Source organism: Oncorhynchus gorbuscha, linkage group LG13, assembly GCF_021184085.1.
Source record: "Oncorhynchus gorbuscha isolate QuinsamMale2020 ecotype Even-year linkage group LG13, OgorEven_v1.0, whole genome shotgun sequence".
In the NCBI taxonomy this organism is placed as follows: Eukaryota; Metazoa; Chordata; class Actinopteri; order Salmoniformes; family Salmonidae; genus Oncorhynchus; species Oncorhynchus gorbuscha.
Window position 1 is genome coordinate 45,848,542 of NC_060185.1, and position 18,434 is coordinate 45,866,975.

At 45.0% G+C, this 18,434-nt stretch overlaps 1 protein-coding gene across 1 annotated transcript; it reads right to left on the reverse strand.

Moving 5' to 3' along the window:
• Positions 1–5,389: 5,389 nt before the first annotated feature.
• On the reverse strand, positions 5,390–18,246 carry LOC123992996 (delta-like protein C). The gene is made up of 9 exons (XM_046294718.1): positions 17,959–18,246; positions 17,623–17,862; positions 17,008–17,068; positions 16,540–16,797; positions 15,585–15,946; positions 15,261–15,477; positions 7,252–7,954; positions 6,840–6,957; positions 5,390–6,722 (listed from the first exon to the last, which is right to left on the reverse strand). Exons 1-9 carry the CDS (start codon positions 18,007–18,009, stop codon positions 6,717–6,719), a joined length of 2,016 nt encoding a protein of 671 aa, XP_046150674.1. The 5' UTR covers positions 18,010–18,246; the 3' UTR covers positions 5,390–6,716.
• Between the last annotated feature and the right edge of the window lie 188 nt (positions 18,247–18,434).

Consider the following 18,434-nt stretch of genomic DNA (forward strand, 5'->3'; position numbering starts at 1 on the left):
GGTAGAAAAAAAAAGGTCCTGTCATATCAGTCTTGTTGTGAGCTTAGAAAGGTACAGGAAATGGAGCCACTAATCTCTATGCCACTCCCTGACAGGCCATGGAAAGGAATTGCTCTGGATCTATGTGAGTATGACAAACAAAACTATCTGATCATGTCAGACTACTACTCAAGGTTAATTGAGATACAACACATACCTACAACCACACAGGCCACCATGAAGCGGAAAGGAACCGTCACAAGGTATGACAATGCAGATGAGTCATTACGGACAATTGGCCCAAATTCTCCAGTTCCGAGGTCCAAGAAATGGCCAAGCAGCTTGATTTTAAGCACATTACTTCCAGCCCGCACAACCCTCAGGGTAACGGCCGTGCAGAACGGGCAGTGCAGACCGCCAAGAGGATTCAAAAGACCGGCTGGTTGCTCTCCCGTGTTTACAGGTCAATCCCACGCACGACAACAGAAAGACACTCGCAGCCTCGGAGAGAAACCTGCAACCTAAGAGGGCCGAACACATCACAAAAAACATCAAGCCGAAGGATGCGTCAGAAAAGAGGATTACAAGCCTTCTACTTCAACTAACATCGCAAGGCGAAACCATTACAGTCGCTCCTGCCGGGAGGAACAGTGGTAAAAGTGAACTGTACATGTGAAAACTTGCATTGCGTCATTGGTCATTTTCTTTTCTCTTCAAAAACCTTTACAGTGGCATTGTTTCTGTTGATCGCTATTGTGAAGTACGGTCGCTTTCGTTATGGTCACACTCAGTTGTAGAAAGTGTTCAAAGGAAATGTGTTCAAGTTAAAGGAGGAGATGTCATCGTATGCACGACAGTGTCACGGCATGCTGTACAGCAGTACGGGAGTTATCTTCGGGTATTCTTGTGAGACATTAAACAACATACCTAGAAAGGTATTCCGCTGACTGGACATTCATTTTATATTACAGCCCTGACCACTCCACACCTTAGCCTGCTAAGCTAAAGGCCCCTCCACACCATGGCAGTAATACAACAGAAACCAATGAGAATGGGGTGTAGCTCCCTCTTCCTCCTCCTCTGACGTGGAAGAGGATACAGGGAAAAGACAAGTGGCAACAATAGAGTTCCTGACCTGGTGCCTGGTGTCACTCAAAGACAGGAGCACAGAGAGATGGCTGGAGTTGTCACCAGTGTTTCGCTGACTCCCTCCCCCCACCCCCACCCCCACCCCCCGCTATTGACCAAGAGGGAAGGGGAAGTCAAAAATAAACACTCACTCATGAGTTTTATTTATAATTTGTATTGAACTGAGTCCTCCCTGAATACCATTTCCCCAACCAGATTTCAACCACATTTTGAGGAAATGACTAGCGAGCGGTCTTTCTATCGAAACCAAGCTATTCTGTTGCGAGTGACTAACTCTTTGAAATAAAATTGAACAAAGATACACACTAAATAAAGAGATGGCTAAAGACCACAGAGTGAAAGTGAAAGAGCTTTTAGTATGTTGATAAGAATCACTGATTAACTTAGTACTTGCATGGACAACTTCTCCATTTTATTGATAGAAATGAGCATGAGTAGCCCATTGACAGCATTCGCCCCAAGATGAACAGTAAGGAATCACATTCAGAGGGCTCTGTTTTCTGAGTAGATGGCTTTTGACAAGTAGCACCACAATCAGCCACAGGAAACTAGGGAAGGCCACTTTTGAGGGGCGAAGGCAGGCCCCCTCTCTGCTGCCTCTGCTCGGTGGGGTAAACAGGACGCAGAGTTACTCTGTGACTCTAGCTAAGAGTCTCAGCCACTCCCAGACCTGTGTATATAATTACATCCTGTTTTGACCCAGAACTCTGGCCAATCCAGAGAAGCCATCTTTCGACGGCCACCACTCATTCAAACCCTCCATCTTCCATTCCAGGGGCAGGCAACAAACATTCAAACTGGACAGTTTTATCTCAATCTCTTCATTCAAAGACGCAATCAAGGACACTCTTACTAACAGTTGTGGCTGCTTCGTGTGATGTATTGTTGTCTCTCCCTTCTTTCCCTTTGTGCTGTTGTCTGTGCCCAATAAAATAAAAAATACAATAAATGGGAAAGAGTAGGTTGGTCCTCCTCACTCCACAGATGACACCAGGTGACATGAGAAATGTCCAAAGTTCCATCTTTTGTGCAATTGTGTTTTCAAAGGGTACATAGTGTGGTGCATAGTGGCGGGAAGTTTGAGACAAAGCCAGGTGAACAGCAGGTCGGCCTGAGGTCTGAAGTCTCTCCACTCCCCTGCGGTCTTCTAACAAGGTCTGAACACGTGGCACTTGGAACTGATTAACTATAACGATGGATTTGGTTGCCCTTGTTTGATATGCGGGAAAACAAACACTCAGTTGGACAGGGAACAAGAGGGTAACTGAAAGCCACTTGACAGTTAGCTTCGTGCACACTCACAGCCTAACTGCTCTGTGCAAGCCCCCTTCCACTATAAACAAAAGTTATATACAGTACTTTGACATCTTGGCAGTGGTTTCATCTCCAAACAAGCAGTTTAGTGGCATGACAGACTCCCTATCTTTTTTGAAGCGCAGTCAACTTGCTTTCTGTTTTGGTTCCACGTGCAGAGTGCGATGAAAGGAGCCACACGGCCCTCTGCAATGCCCCTTCTCTCACGACACACAGTTCATATTGTGGCCGACATCCCCATGTACAGTTTACTAATCTTAACCCCCACTTTTAGCACCAATGGACAAGAGGATTTGTTAAGATTTTACTCAGTCTGGACAGCTGAATCAGTTACACCAGCTCTGTCAGGAGGAATGGGCCCAAAATTCACCCAATTTAGGAAGCTTGTGGAAGGCTACCTGAAACATTTGACCCAAGTTAAACAACTTAAAAGGCAATGCTACCGAATACTAATTGAGTGCATGTAAACTTCTGACTAACTGGGAATGTGATGAAAGAAATTAAAGCTGAAATAAATATAATGTCAGGAACTGTGAAAAACTGAGTTTAAATGCATTTGGCTAAGATGTATGTAAACTTCCGACTTCAACTGTAGACAGGAGAAAGACATATTCAATACATTTTAGAATAAGGCTGTAAGTTAAAAATGTTTGGAAAAAGTCAAGGGGTCTGAATACTTTCCGAAGGCTATGATGAATCAAAATAGTTAGTGCAAAAAGGGGTCAAAGCAGATAGTGAAATAGTTAACCTATTTAGCAGTCTTTTGACTTGGAGGTAGAAGCTGTTCAGGGTTCTGTTTCCAGACTTGGTGCATCGGTACCGCTTGCCATGCATTAGCAGAGAGAACAGTCTATGACTTGGGTGGCTGGAATCTCTGCAATTTTTAGGGCCTTCCTCTGACACAGCCTGGTATAAAAGGTTCTGGATGGCAGGGAGCTCGGCCCCAGTGATGTAATGGGCAGTACGCACTACCGCTGTAGCCCCTTGCGGTCAGATGCAAAGCAGATGCCATACCAAGCGGTGATGCAGCCCGTCAAGATGCTCTCAATGGTGCAGCTTTAGATCCTTTTGAGAATCTAAGGGCCCACGCCGAATCTTTTCAGTGTCCTGAGTTGAAAGAGGCGTTGTCGCGTCCTCTTCACAACTGTGTTGGGGTGTGTGGACCGTGATAATTCCTTAGTGATGGGGACACCGAAGGATCTTGAAGCTCTTGACCTGCTCCACTACAGCCCCGTTGATGTGAATGAAGCGTGCTCGGCCCTTGGTTTTCCTGTAGCTCATGATCTGCTCCTTTGTCTTGTTGACGTTGAGGGAGCGGTTGTCCTGGAACAACACTGCTAGGTCTCTGACCTCTCATCGGCGGTGATCAGGCCTACCACCATCGTGTTGTCTGCAAATTTAATGGTGGTGTTGGGGTTGTGCACGGCCAAGCAGTCTTGGGTGAACAGGGAGTACAGGAGGGGACTAAGCACACACCCCTGAGCACCCACGTGTTGAGGGTCAGTGTGGCAAATGTGTTGTTGCCTACTCTCAACTCATGGGGATGGCCCATCAGGAAATCCAGGATACAGTTGCAGAGGGAGGTGTTTAATTCAAGGTGTCATGTTTTGTCATTAATTATCATGTCTTGTCCCTGTGCTTCCCCTTCTATTCGTTTCCCTCTGCTGGTCTTATTAGGTTCTTTCCCTCTGTCTATCCCTCTCTCTCCCCCTCCCTCTCTCACTCTCTCGCTCTCTCTTCTCTCTATCGTTCCGTTCCTGCTCCCAGCTGTTCCTATTCCCCTAATCAATCATTTAGTCTTCCCACACCTGTTCCCGATCCTTTTCCCTGATTAGAGTCCCTATTTCTCTCCTTGTTTTCCGTACCTGCCCTGTCGGATCCTTGTCTATATTCACCGTGCTGTGTCTATGTTTTGCCCTGTCGTGTCGTGTTTCCCTCAGATGCTGCGTGGTGAGCAGGTGTCTGAGTCTGCTAGGTTCAAGTGCCTTCCCGAGGCAACCTGCAGTTCTTGATCAAGTCTCCAGTCTGTTCTTGTCTTTACGAGTAGTATTATGCCTTTTGTTTTGTTAAGTATCTTACTGGATTAAAAACTCTGTTTTCGCCAAGTCGCTTTTGGGTCCTCATTCACCTGCATAACACAAGGGTCTTTAGCTAATCTAATCAAACTTTAAATGCACTTGAAATAAAGTCTCATTTGATTTAGTCCCTCCCAGCTCTCAGCATAAGTGCTCCTCCCATTTATACAGTTTCTTCTCCCTCCCAATTTTTTTTTCTGAAAGAGGGGGAGGGGGGTCTTTGAGAGGCAGGTTATTCTCAACGAATCTTCCTCCAACACTGGAACACTCAATTTCAGCCTCTCATGGTGCTTATAGCTTGAGTAAAATACAGAAAATAAAACAGATTTCAGAACTGATGTTAGAAATCTGATCCCATGAGCGGTCAGCACACGACACTAGGAGCAGTGGTGCAGAGGATGCTGATTTGTTAACATACGCTTCTCCTTTAATCTATTTTGCACAATACAGGGTCTCATCCAAAGGGGGGGGGGGGGGATAGAGAATTAGCATATATATACACCGGCATCAGGGAGATGGATTAGAGCTGGTCTTTAGAGCCAGATAATGTATGCTGTGGGAACTATGCCAAAGGCTTTAGAGAAACCGCTCTGTAAGATCTCTCCCTTTTCTAGATGGCACATTAATCCCTGGATGATGCATCTCCAAACAGCACCGCAGCCGCCTCCTAGGCAACAATCTGCTAGCTAGTGCCATCCACATGATTGCCTTTCTATGGGAGGCCAACATCCCTGCTATCTAGGTGGGTTCAGCGGGCCCAGCAACAAAAGTAAATGGGCCCCATCGACTTGAGCCCCATGTCCCATCTACTTACCATAAACATCATGCTAGCAGCCCAAAGCCCCCAAAGCCCAGTGGGAAGACAACATGAATGTTTTTTTCAGATTTATTATGAAAAATATATATTTTTGGGACTTTGTGACAATAAGCACATAACATAGACGTATATACAATTCTCTTCATAAATACAAATGATGTACAAACAAATTAAATAGAAAGAATATTTCATGGTTATGTACACATTGCATTGTTAAATTAAAGAGGACAATAATACAAATATTAAAAATACATATCTATTTGGTTTCAAACGAAAAAGAACAACCCCTCTTTGGAGTCCTTCATTCTGCAAAAAAAAGAAACACTTTTTTCAAGATCCAGCACTGTCGGTTAAAACGATATGATATTCCGTCATCGGGGGAAGCAGTCTTTATGCACAACACACTTCATTCAAGTCGAGGGAATGTCATAAAGCACTGGGTGTTTGACAAGATGGAAGTTGTATATTGAAAGGCATTGAGAAAAAAAAATGACGGGAAAAAAAAACTGTACAATGCACTACGACTGTCAACCGGGTCATATAAGACTTTCCAGTGTGTTTGTAAAAATAAAAAAAAGAGAGTATCAAACAAACCCAAAAGGAAATGTCAGTGTGTAAGATCAGTACCATTTCCCTTAAGTCATAGCATCAGTCAAAGATCAGGCACTTGATAGGATTGACTTCCCTAAGTATATATGTAATGCTCTCACATTGGTGATTCATTTCCAAATGTAAAGGGAGTCCAGTTTAGGGACCAGAAGGCCAAGATATGACATCCGGCCACTCCAGACTCCAATATCTATAGCCAACTGTCCATCTAAGCTTCCAGTAAACCTTCATCTTCAGTTCTTTGACAGCTAGAACATTGTTTCCCGCTTTGACAGTAAAAAAAATAGAAAAGAGGCCACGAAAATGTCCTTGCTGTTACTTCCGTTTCTCAAGTGAATTGTAGTGGCATCTTATTCCTGGGTTGTAAAAAAGGTCCCTCTAGATTATTTGAGATGCCGTTTTCTTTTCGATAAGGCATCAAGAGAGTAAAAAGTCCTGCTTCTCTGTAATTGGTGAATCCTTGGCCCTCTTCCGAGGAAAGTTTTATTTTTGTTCATTTTTAATGGAAAGCAAATTATATTTAAAAATATAGTGCAAATGATGCCGGAACATACATTCTACTCTCCAGCTCCCGCTTTTCACGTATTGTATCCAAACATTGTCAATGTTGTGAAAAAAGTTCATTTTTAATGAGCAGCATGAATAAATATTAAATAATACATGTTGATTTAATATATCCTCTTCAATGATTTTGAATTGTCTTTGAAAGACTGTAAACATGTTCAGGCAAAGCCCTTGTTGGTCAAGGTACTCCTGGTGTCAGAATACTGTTGTTAAACCTAAGGTGGGAAAATGATGAGGGAGAAAGTCACCAATCAAATCTTGAAAGTTATTTGACAATAACTTCCTTCATAAACTCTTAACAATAACCTGTTTGAATGGGTGGAGCTGCTTACCTCAGTAGCAAAGACACACTGTTCAGTTTGCTGTTCTGTCTGGATGACGAAGACTGGGTGGTACAAGCCTTTAGGGAAGCTCATTGGTGGAACTATTATGCTGCCTTCTGATTTTTTCCTGTTGTAAATAGATAGAGGGAGGGAAAATAGGTCATGTTTGGTTCCACAGGTGCAATGGAATCATACAACAACAACAGAAACTGTGATCTCCAATAGAAACTTGTGGGTTAAAGAAAACCTGATAAAGCCTGAACACTACATAGTGAGAGATCAAGTTGTAACATGTCTGCTAGTAGAAAGCCCTTCTAGGGTGCACTAGGAAATACAAGCATTCCATCCAACTCGAGGGCACTGGTGATCACACACTGCTTCATTGGCACAGTACCGTTTGAGTTTGGCGAGGCATACCTACCGGTCACATTTGGTCTTCGCATGACAGTCTTCCTCCTTGGCCATGTTGTAGTCAACCATCTTCTGCTTGTAAGCCGCCTTGTCTCCATGTTTGTCTGCGGGGGCCGAGGTCAGCGCTTTATCCTTATTAGACACCTTGTAATGGCCGCCGGGGATGAGGAAGGTTTCCTTCTCTCGGAGGCTGGACGGGGGGTTGGAACCACCTATGGGCTGGTTGTTGAAAGTCTCCAGGTCGTTACGAACAGAAGACGCCGTGGCCTTCCTCCCATGCCTCATCTGGCTTAGGGCCACGATGGCAGCACACACCACCAGGGTGAGGGTGACCAGGCCCAGGGCAAAGGAGACAACCAAGGCTGCAGGCAAACCATCTGCCTTGGGCTTGGCAGTGGGTTTGAGGCTGAACTCGCAACGGGATCCCATGAAGCCGGCCAGGCACTGGCACACGGGTCCGGAGAAGTGGGTGTAGCAGGTGCCTCCATTCTGGCAGGGGAAGACGGAGCATGCATCGGCACGGATGCTGCAGTCCTTGCTGGTGAAGCCCAGGGTGCAGGTGCAGGTAAAGTCATTGATGCCATCCACGCAGGTACCGGCGTTGCGGCAGGGGTTGTGGGCGCAGTCATCGTTGTTGATCTTGCAGCGCGGCCCAGTGAAGCCAGGACGACACCGGCACATCAGACTGTGGCCCAGATCCAGGCACTGGCCACCTGTTAGAAAGATGGACAGACAAGGGGGGGGGGGGGGGGGTATGAGTGCAGGTATGAGTGTCAATGCTTCTTGTGGAAGGCAAACATACAGTAACAGTCAAAAGTTTGAGTAAGTGCGTCCATTCAAGGACTATTCTTTATAATTACCATTTTCTACATTGTAGAATAATAGTGAAGACATCAAAACTATGAAATAATACACGGAATCAAGTAGTAACCCAAAAAAAAGTGTTAAACAAATCAAAATATATTTTAGAATCTTGAAAGTAGCCACCCTTTGAATTCGACAGCTTTGCACACTCTTGGCATTCTCTCAACCAGCTTCATGAGGTAGTCACCTGGAATGCATTTCAATTAACAGGTGTGCCTTCATTTGTGGAATTTATTTCCTTCTTAATGGGTTTGAGCCAATCACTTGTGTTGAGACAAGGTATGGGTGATATACAGAAGATATCCCTATTTGGTTAAAGAGTCCATACAAGTCCATATTATGGCAAGAACAGCTCAAATAAGAAAATACAACAGTCCATCATTACTTTTAGACATTAAGGTCAGTCAATCTGGAACATTTCAGCCATCATGGAGGAGGAGGTGTGATGGTGCTTCGCTGATGACACTGATTTTTTTAAAATTCAAGGCACACTTAACCAGCATGGCTACCACAGCATTCTGCAGTGATACGCCATCCCATCTGGTTGGCACTCAGTGGGACTATCATTTGTTTTCAACAGGACAATGATCCAACACTCCTCCAGGCTGTGTAAGGGCTATTTGACCAAGAAGGAGAGTGATGGCGTGCTGCAACAGATTACCTGGCCTCCACAATCCCTGACCTCAACCCAATTGAGATGGTTTGGTATGAGTTGGACCGCAGAGTGAATGAAAAGCAGCCAAGAAGTGCTCAGCATATGTGGGAACTCCTTCAAGACTGTTGGAAAAGCATTCCAGGTGAAGCTGGTTGAGAGAATGCCAAGAGTACGCAAAGCTGTCATCGAGGCAAAGGGTAACTATTTGAAGAATCTCAAATATATTTTGATTTGTTTAACACTTTTTTTGGTGACTAATTCCATGTGTCATTTCATAGTTTTAATGTCTTCACTATTATTCAACAAAAAAATTTAAAATTCCAAGAATGAGTAGGTGTCCAAACTTTTGACTGGAATAGAACCGTGAGTATTTGTTTCCCATACCAACAGGAATTTAGCCGATTACAGATAAGCTTCTGCTCATTCGCACATTAAGTACAGCTCCAGTGTAGCTAATGAGGACCCAGGGGGGACAAAATAGCCCACAACATTCTAAGAATAGTTTTTTACCACCTCATAATGACAGCTTTATCTCACCCCTTATAACCATCTGTGCCAATCGTCTTTTGTACCGTGCCTGTCCTGCATCTACAAATTATGGCATAAGGGGTCCAAGAGAGATTTAGAGGCAATCTTCTCGATTAAGACATTGAGCCAGCAAGGATGGACATAGTTATATTGACTATTTGTTCAGTACTTTTGAAATGTACCACGACAGAATTCAGAACATGCGCATTTCTTAGAGTGTTCTCCCTGTACACCATGTCAGAATCGTAGGATAAATAAAGGGGGCAAAATAAACAGACAATGAAAGCTCTTACAATATTCGATGATTACATTTCTCAAAAACAGGTTAGAGGCTACATGTGCACCACCAAGTCAGAACAGTAGGTGAAATTAAGCTGAATATAGACCAAATGATTAGGGTGAGGCACATGGGATACTAACATCTTACTACACAACAGACTAAATATTACTTTCTTAGCAACAGTATAGATCGCGGGCATATTACATCATTAATGCAGCAGCATACAAGACATTTGACTCACCTTGTTGTGCTGTGCTCTCTTGAACAGGAAGGTGGCGCAGCAGTCCATCGTGGGCAAATTTTGTCATCAAACTTTGTCATCAAAGTCTGGCATTCTCTGAATTTATGGTGCTTTCAAGACAACTGGGTTCTCATGGGAAAAAAAAGGTTGAATCATGATGAGGTCAGTGATCTTCAGGTCGTAGCTCTAGAAAGAGGCCAGAGGTCCAAATGTACAATTCCGAGTTGGATGAAAGTTCAAAACCTATTTTCCCCAGTTGTAGCTTGTCCACCCCCCCCCCCCCCCCCCCGGGTTCCCAGTTGTCTTGAACTCACTAAAGTCAGATTTTGCCGTTCCGAGTTAAGTTGTTTTGAGCGCGGCAGAAATCATGCTTCATTGACAGCATGGCCAATGTTGAATGTTTATTATTTTAAACTGGGAAAAGAGACCCTTAATCTTAGACTTGTGGCCACACAGCCACTCCACTAAATAGCAGGCTAGTGATTGCTTTGCAATGCTTGCAGTTAGCCACTGATTCCTTCCAAAACACTCATGGTTGAATGTGCGATTTCCAACTTATGTAATATTTATGTCCAATTCTCTTAATTATTTATCTTCATATGACAAGGATTAAAAAGGATTTGACAGTAGATTATCGACTTGATTCATGATGCTGACTGCTAGCTAAGATTTTGAAAGTATGATGTTGACATGATCAGTCCAATCAAAGCTACTGTAGATATGTGATTTGAGGTAATTTTATATTTGGCAAATTACCTTGAGCCTTCTTGGATGGGCACTTCTAATATAACTCTATAGCAGCACCCAAGGGGCTTGAATTTTCTAGCTCGACCCTAAGAGTTGATATTGACGTAGTGTCCCAATGTGTGACAGAAAACTGAGCCAATCAAGGGGCAATGCTCTATATTTTCGGCTGACTTGCCCCACCACAGAAAGCAATGCGCTAGGCTGAAACATCTACATTTTGTAGCGGTCTTACTCAAGAAAACAAAAAAAAGAGACCATGTTTGAAATGCGGCTTTATTAATGCTTTATTAATTGACATCTTACCCCAGTCTAAGAAATAAACCTCCCATGCCACTCTGTCAACATCACGGCAAATATCATGTGAGTGCATTCCATCTATTGGCACAATGGACAGTTTTTAACATCTCGTCCCGTGTTTTATGATTCTGATCATCTGGACCAGTCCAGTGACTGCTGTGAAAGGACAGCTGACAACATAGGAAAGTCTGTGTGACAGCTTGGAGAGACAGCTGACCGGAGGGAATAGACCCCACTGGGGCTGTCATGGGCTAGCTACCCATGTTGGCAGTCTCCGACGCTGTTTCAGTATGTTGGAGACACCCGCTAAGTGCTACTGAAAGTCAACAAAGGAACATACCCCTAGAGCCTGCGAGAGCTGGGGCGCAAGATGGCTCAACGACTGATCACACGGTTACGGACCCAAGAACGGAAACGACTACGAGTAGAAACACAGCACATGAGACAACCATAACAGCCGCAGGACACACACTTCAGGTGTGCAGCTGCGGTTGGGAGAGAGTAACATCGGCAAGGGGGTTAAGGATCCATCAAGGGAGGAAAAGGTGCTTGGGAGAGCAGAGACAGGGACCTCGCATTGACCAGTACTTCTTACGAAGCAGCCAGTCAAATCAGTCGAATGAAGCACAGCGACGGGACGCAAACCAAAGTTCGCAGAGCATCAGCACCCCTGTAACTGAGGAGGATAACACAAGCACAAAAATGCCGGTGGATGAACTCACCCAACCACAGAGACCTCTAAAAGAGGAAAAGATCAAAGGGCACAGACCGAGTGTGAAGTGGCCCAAAGCTGTTGAAAAGAGAGAGTGAGAAACAATCAACAACGACCTGACAAAAATCTTGGAACAACAGATAGGAACAGCAGAGAAAAAGCTTGAAAGGATGGGAGACATTATCTACCACTACGGAGAAGAGCGCTTTGGAGTAAACGAAAGGAGAAGTGGCAAGACACCACCCGCACCAGCCAAATCTAGGAGGCAGCAGGAGATCGAGATACTTGTCAGAGAGAGAAGGCAGCTGAGGAAGTAGTGGAAGAAGGCCTCTGTCGCAGAGAGAGAAGGTCTCATGCTACTCCAAGCAGACATTAAATGTCGGCTGGCAACCTTGCGAAGAGCGGAAATCTTAAGGAAACTTCGTAGGAAGAAGGTACACTCAAGAACACGGTTCTATAAAAAACCCTTTAAGTTTGTCAAAGATCTCTTCGCAAAGGAAAAGTGCGGAATCCTAAAAACTACAAAGCCTGAACTGGAAGAACATCTGGAAAAGGTCCACCAGGACATGAAAAGGCATGAGCAGATAGTCTTCCCACATGACATCCCACCTATTCAACCACCAGAATTCAATCTGGACACTGATCCTCCAAAAACGTTGTCCGAAGAGCAAGGGCGGCCTTTGCTCCTGGGCCTAATGGAGTACCATACAAGCTCTACAAGAATGCCCGGATGTTCTACGCTTTCTTTGGAGGCTCGTGAGGATAGTGTGGCAGAAGGAAATAATACCAAAGGCATGGCGAAGGGCTGGTGGTGTGCTAATCCCGAAAGAGAAGGATGCGATAGACATCAGTCAATTCAGACCAATCTCCCTTCTCAACGTCGAAGGGAAGATCTTTTTCAGTATAATAGCACAGAGGCTGTCCACTTATCTGGAAAGGAACAAGTACATTGATACATCTGTACAGAAAGCAGGCATTCCTGGTTTCTCTGGTTGCCTGGAACATACTAGTATGATTTGGCACCAGATCCAAACAGCTAAGAAGGACAAGAGAGACCTCTATGTCATCTTCCTCGACCTGGCCAATGCCTTTGGCTCAGTTCCCCATGAACTACTCTGGGAATCCTTCAACATTTTCCACGTACCAGAACCCATCACTACACTGGTAAAGGCCTATTTCCAAGACCTGCAATTGTGTTTCACAACACCTGACTTCACAACAACATGGCAGCGCTTGGAAGTAGGCATAATGGCAGGCTGTACAATTTATCCTCTGGCCTTCACTATGGCCATGGAAGTCATCATCAGGGCATCGAGATGGGTGGTCGGCGGTGAGAGAACTAAGGAAGGGCTCAGTCTCCCACCTATCCGAGCATACATGGATGACATGACTACACTGACCACCACTGCAGCATGCACCAGGCGGCTACTTGCAAAACTGCAGGATAACATCAAGTGGGCCCGGATGAAAATCAAGCCAAGCAAATCTTGAAGCATCTCCATAGTCAAGGGACAGCTTAAAGATGTGAGGTTCTGCATTGGAGATGACCCGATACCAACGGTGTCTGAGCAACCCATCAAGAGCCTGGGTAGATGGTATAACGAAAGCCTCCGGGATAAAGATCAAGTGCAGCAAGTAAGGCAGGACATCGCCGACGGTCTTGAGAACATCAACAAGACCCTACTGCCTGGGAGGCTCAAGCTTTGGTGCCTACAGTTTGGACTTCTCCCCCGGGTAATGTGGCCACTCACAGTATATGAGGTCCCAATAACAACAGTGGAGAAGATGGAGCGAACCATTACCTCATACGTGAAGAAATGGCTGGGTGTCCCATGATGCCTGAGTAACATCGGCCTCTATGGCAAAGGGGTCCTTGAACTACCTCTTACAAGTCTAACGGAGGATTACAAGTGCTCTAAAGTAAGACTTCAGATGACATTGAAGGACTCCAAAGACCAGACCATTAGCAAGGCTGCACCTCCCCTACAAACTGGACGGAATTGGACATCATCCAAGGCTGTGCAGCAAGCAACATCAGCCCTGAGACACCAAGACATTGTGGGGAATATCCAGCATGGAAGAGGAGGCTTTGGCCTGGCAGCAAGCCAACCAACGTTCCATAAGGCAACAACATCTGAACACAGGAAGCTGGTGGTCGAGGAGGTGCGCAGACAGGAGGAGACTGCAAGAAGTGCAAAGGCTGTCTCTCTTGCTAAACAAGGGCAATGGACGCGGTGGGAAGGGCTGGAGAGGAGAAAGATCAACTGGAGTGAGCTTTGGCAAATGGAGGCAAGCAACATCAGCTTCATCATAAGAGCTGTTTATGATGTGCTTCCATCACCAAAAAATCTACATCAATGGTATGGCGAGGACTCGACCTGCCCCCTCTGCCCAGCTCCAGCGACTCTCAGGCATATAATGACAGGTTGCAAGACCAGCCTCTCACAAGGCCGCTACACCTTGAGGCACAATCAGGTCCTCGAGAGCCTGGCTGCAGCACTTGAGACCAAGAGGAGTGCAACCAATTCATTACCTCCAGAAACAAGCAATCCCATCAAAACAACAACATTCATCCGGGAGGGAGAGAAAAGGCCCAAGTATCCTCCTACAAAGCCAGAAACTGGACACCTAGCCATGGCCCGGGACTGGAAGATGCTTGTCAATATTGGCCAGCAACTCATCTTTCCACCTGAGATTGCTTCTACCAACCTTAGGCCAGACATGGTACTCTGGTCCCCTTCACGAAAGGCTGTGTACATCATAGAGCTCACAGTCCCGTGGGAAAACTCTGTTGAAGAGGCCTACGAGCGTAAGAAACTGCGTTACACAGAGTTGGCAGCAGACGCAACTCAGAGTGGCTGGAATGCAAAGGTCTGGCCAGTTGAAGTGGGATGCAGAGGATTCGTGGCTTCTTCCATCATCAGGTTGCTGAAAGAACTTGGAATCCATGGACAGGCTCTGCGGCAGTCCGTCAGAGCAGTTTCTCAAGCAGCTGAAAGAGGCAGCCAGTGGATCTGGATCAAACGGAAGGACCCTTGCTGGGCTATAACTTCATGACCCTCCCACCCCCACCTGAGAACCCAATTCAGATCCCTCCAACTTGAGGAGGGCATATGAGGTATGCGGTCAGCTGTATGGCTGGCTCAGGGAAGAGGACGCCCCTGCCTTGCATAGTCCCGTGGGACATCTTAATTGGGCATGGGACACAAGCTAAGGCTTGATTACCCTTTAGCTGGCCACCTTTGATGAGGGTGTTTAGTGATTAAAGGCCGAAACACCCACTGATTTGAAGGCACACTACTGAGGATGTGTCCCAAAATTGACATCTTACCCCAGTCTAAGAAATAAACCTCCCATGCCACTCTGTCAACATCACAGCAAATCTCATGTGAGTGCATTCCATCTATTGGCACAATGGACAGTTTTTAACATCTCGTCCCGTGTTTTATGATTCTGTTTTATGATTCTATGATATATATATATTTCTTACATTGTTTGCAAACTGGTATGTGACACGTATTAATGCCAAAATAACATGCAAAACAGGAAAGCTATTTTTTTTGCTAAGAATGTGGGGCTCAAAGGAGCACCACCTGCCCTGAATGAGGGGTCGCCAGTGCTCCATTATAACAATCAGAAGTCCTGGTAGGTTTCCCTCACCCAGTCAGTGGTTGTGCTGTTGGAGGAATTCTTACCGTTAGCACAGGGGCCATTGCTGCAGCGGTCAATCTTCTTCTCGCAGTTGGAGCCCATGTAGCCGGCAGGACAGCGGCAGGAGTAACCACCGGTCACCTGCTGCATGCAGGTGCCACCATTGAAGCAGGGCCCATCGGCACAGGTCATCGCACTGATCTCACAGTTCTTCCCGTAGAAGCCTTGGGGGCATGTGCAGGTGTAGTCATTCTCCAGATCCTGGAAATATATATGTTAGCGTTTCATAGAGGACAATTAAAAGAGTTTGAGTAGTAGCTTGTAACCCTGAGAGATAAATAGAATGCTGCAGTTATGGCAGAACTTACATCGCAGCTGCCCCCGTTCTTGCAGGGGTTGCTGTCACACTCGTTGGTTTCGATCTCACAATTGTTCCCACTGAAGCCCGGCCTGCATGTACAGGTGTAGCTGCCCTGGCCTGTGTTGGTGCAGGGAGCATCGTTCGTGCAGGGCTTGTGGTTGGTGCAGTAGTTGAGGTCCTGGTTGCAGAACAGTCCTCCCCAGCCCTCTTTACAGTCGCACTGCCACGGCTGGCCACAGGTGCCATGCAAGCAGCCAGGATAGCGGACACACTCCTCACAGAAGGGTCCCTGCCACCCGAGGCGGCACTTGCACTCGCCTGGGGCCTCACAATAACCATGCTTCTCATTGCAGCCAGACGAGCAGATGGCTTTGGAGATGGAGAGAAAATTAGAATGAGTGTGCCCCTTTCGGATCACAAAACAATCCCCTTTCACTGGGCTCAGACACATCAAGTATTTGTTTAAGTACTAAACTACGCAGCTGGTAGACACACAAAAGAAACACATGCCATATTTTTTCATGCAAGGGAGCGCACATTAAGTTCCGACGCGTGTCCCTGTTAAACCATAAACTCAGCTCCATTGTTGGCCCGAACAAAAGATGCAGACAAACTCTATATTTGAATCGGCAGAAGCCTAAGTTTCACCAGAAGATGTCGTTGAAATGTCAGAATTAAGTATTTCAAGAATTGAAATTACACGCGCGGTGCACATCCAGCACAAATCAGTGGCGCAAAACAGTCATTTCTGAGATTTTAAAAAAGCATTTTACTGATATATATATATATATATATATATATATATATATATATATATATATATATATATATATATATATATATATATATATATATATATATACACATATATATACACATAAGTATATTAATCTGAATAACAGCAGGTAAAAAAAGTGAATACGAATTGGCCTCATCATTTAAAAAACGTTCTGTACACTTACATTCTGAGCAATATTCTCCTTTCCAACCCGACAGGCACATTCTGGCGCCCGCGTCATCACAAGTGTAGTGTCCGAAAGGGTCGTCACGGGGACGGCAGTAGTCTGAGCAGCTCTCACCGTGGTAGTGTTCATCACAGACAACGTGGTAAGAATAACGAAGTTCACTTTGCTCTTCAAAATGTACATCCTGTGACCAATCCTCGCCAATGTCTAGTCTTCTACGGGTGGCCAAGCGGCTGATCAAGTTGTTCTGGTTTTCTATTAAAGAGAGAGTGACACTAAGCAGATAAAAAATAAAATGCATTCCTAAAATCCAATCTTGAGGTAATAGCTTTAAAATATCTATATGTCTAATTATAAATATGTAAAACGTGTTTTATAACTCAAAACACTTGTGCTGGGAATCACTATTAGAAGAATATCAAAGTCACTTTCCACGGCCTAGAGTGGGCACTGAAGGCTACCTACCCGTGGACTGTCCGTCGGAGGACTCTGCGTTCCAGGCTTCAACAATAAGCGAGAATGTACCCTTCAATCCACACAGGAAAAATATATACTTTGTCAAAAAGCTGTAAGAGGCGAGATTATATAAAGTGAAAACTCTTCATGACATTACCCAATCTATGAAATGTACCACCTGGCATTAACCATTAAAGGCCCAGTGCAGTGATTTCCTGTGTTTTAAAAATATTTCCATACCATGTTGGAATAATACAGTGAAACTCTGAAAATTATGATAATGCCCTTTTAGTGTAAGAGGTAAAGACTGCCTGAAATATCAGCCTGTTTTGGTGAGATGGAGTTTTGGCCTGCCTGGTGACATCACCAGCTGGTAAATTAGTTCGACAAATAAGAGTGTTCCCTACTCCCAGTCAGTCCTAGCACAATTCTCACTTGCGAAATTGCTCTTTATACTAAGAAGCTAGTTTCATTTCTTTTTGACAAATTCTTTGAAAACAATCACAGTAAGGTAATTAATTGTTACCAGGAAATGATTTGATAGTGAGAAAACCGGCTGCATTGGACCTTGAATTTCCCATCAGCTCTATGGTATATTGAGTATGTTGACAGTAGGCTACTCACCGGCCACTTGAAATGGAAAGGCACTCTGATGGGTTCGCTACTGGAGATGGAGCTCTGGTCAGCACTGAAGATTTCGGTCAGTCCCATGCCATATGTGCAGGGGGGCTCCGATGAGATGACATCTTGAGAATGTTTAAGACAGACTCGGAAGAATATCTGGCAGTCCCTAGACCGTTTGCAGACACTTCGGGTACTACTGAAAGAGTGTACTTTCAACTCAAACACACCAGACGACTCGACCTACAAGAATGATTAAGTACATGTTAGTGGGTAAAAAGCGCAATTGCACAGGTTACCAACACGTAACACAACTATGAATATTGCATGTGTACTCACCAGTTTCGTTGATAGCAACGCCAAAAAACACGCGAATAACAAATGAGCCATTGCGGGAATGGTTTATTCTTCTGCTATGAAAGTATAGCGGACAGCGCCAGATATCCAATAGATGGAAAACTGTCTTGAATCCCAAAACAAGAGGGGGAAAAAAATCACGTGCGAAATAGAGCGCACTTCTTGGGAGATTTTTGGGGGGTCTTCAGACAACACTTAATTAATAGAAATTGAGCTCACAACGAAAATAAAATCCTTTTGCTCCGCGGAGCAGTTGCACTCTGGACTTCTACCTTTAGTAACGTGTAGTGGAGCGTGCGCCAGGGATTTTATACCGCCTTCCAGTATCAGAGTGGGGAGGGTGCGGGCGCGCTGGAGGGGGAGTGTGTCAAAAGATGTGCAGACTTTGGGGACTGTTTACGATGTGCTTTGTCACCAAATTGGATAGGGTAATATAACGAAATGCAAAGCCATTTCAA

What these genes read in the sequence shown, in the direction of transcription:
- LOC123992996 (XM_046294718.1), bottom strand. Translation starts at nt 18,009, where the DNA reads ATGGCTCATTTGTTATTCGCGTGTTTTTTGGCGTTGCTATCAACGAAA. An exon ending in CGTTGCTATCAACGAAACTG is followed by an intron (nt 17,863 to 17,958) that starts GTGAGTACACAT and finishes TCATTCTTGTAG; the next exon opens with GTCGAGTCGTCTGGTGTGTT. An exon ending in CTCCGACGGACAGTCCACGG is followed by an intron (nt 16,798 to 17,007) that starts GTAGGTAGCCTT and finishes TCTCTTTAATAG; the next exon opens with AAAACCAGAACAACTTGATC.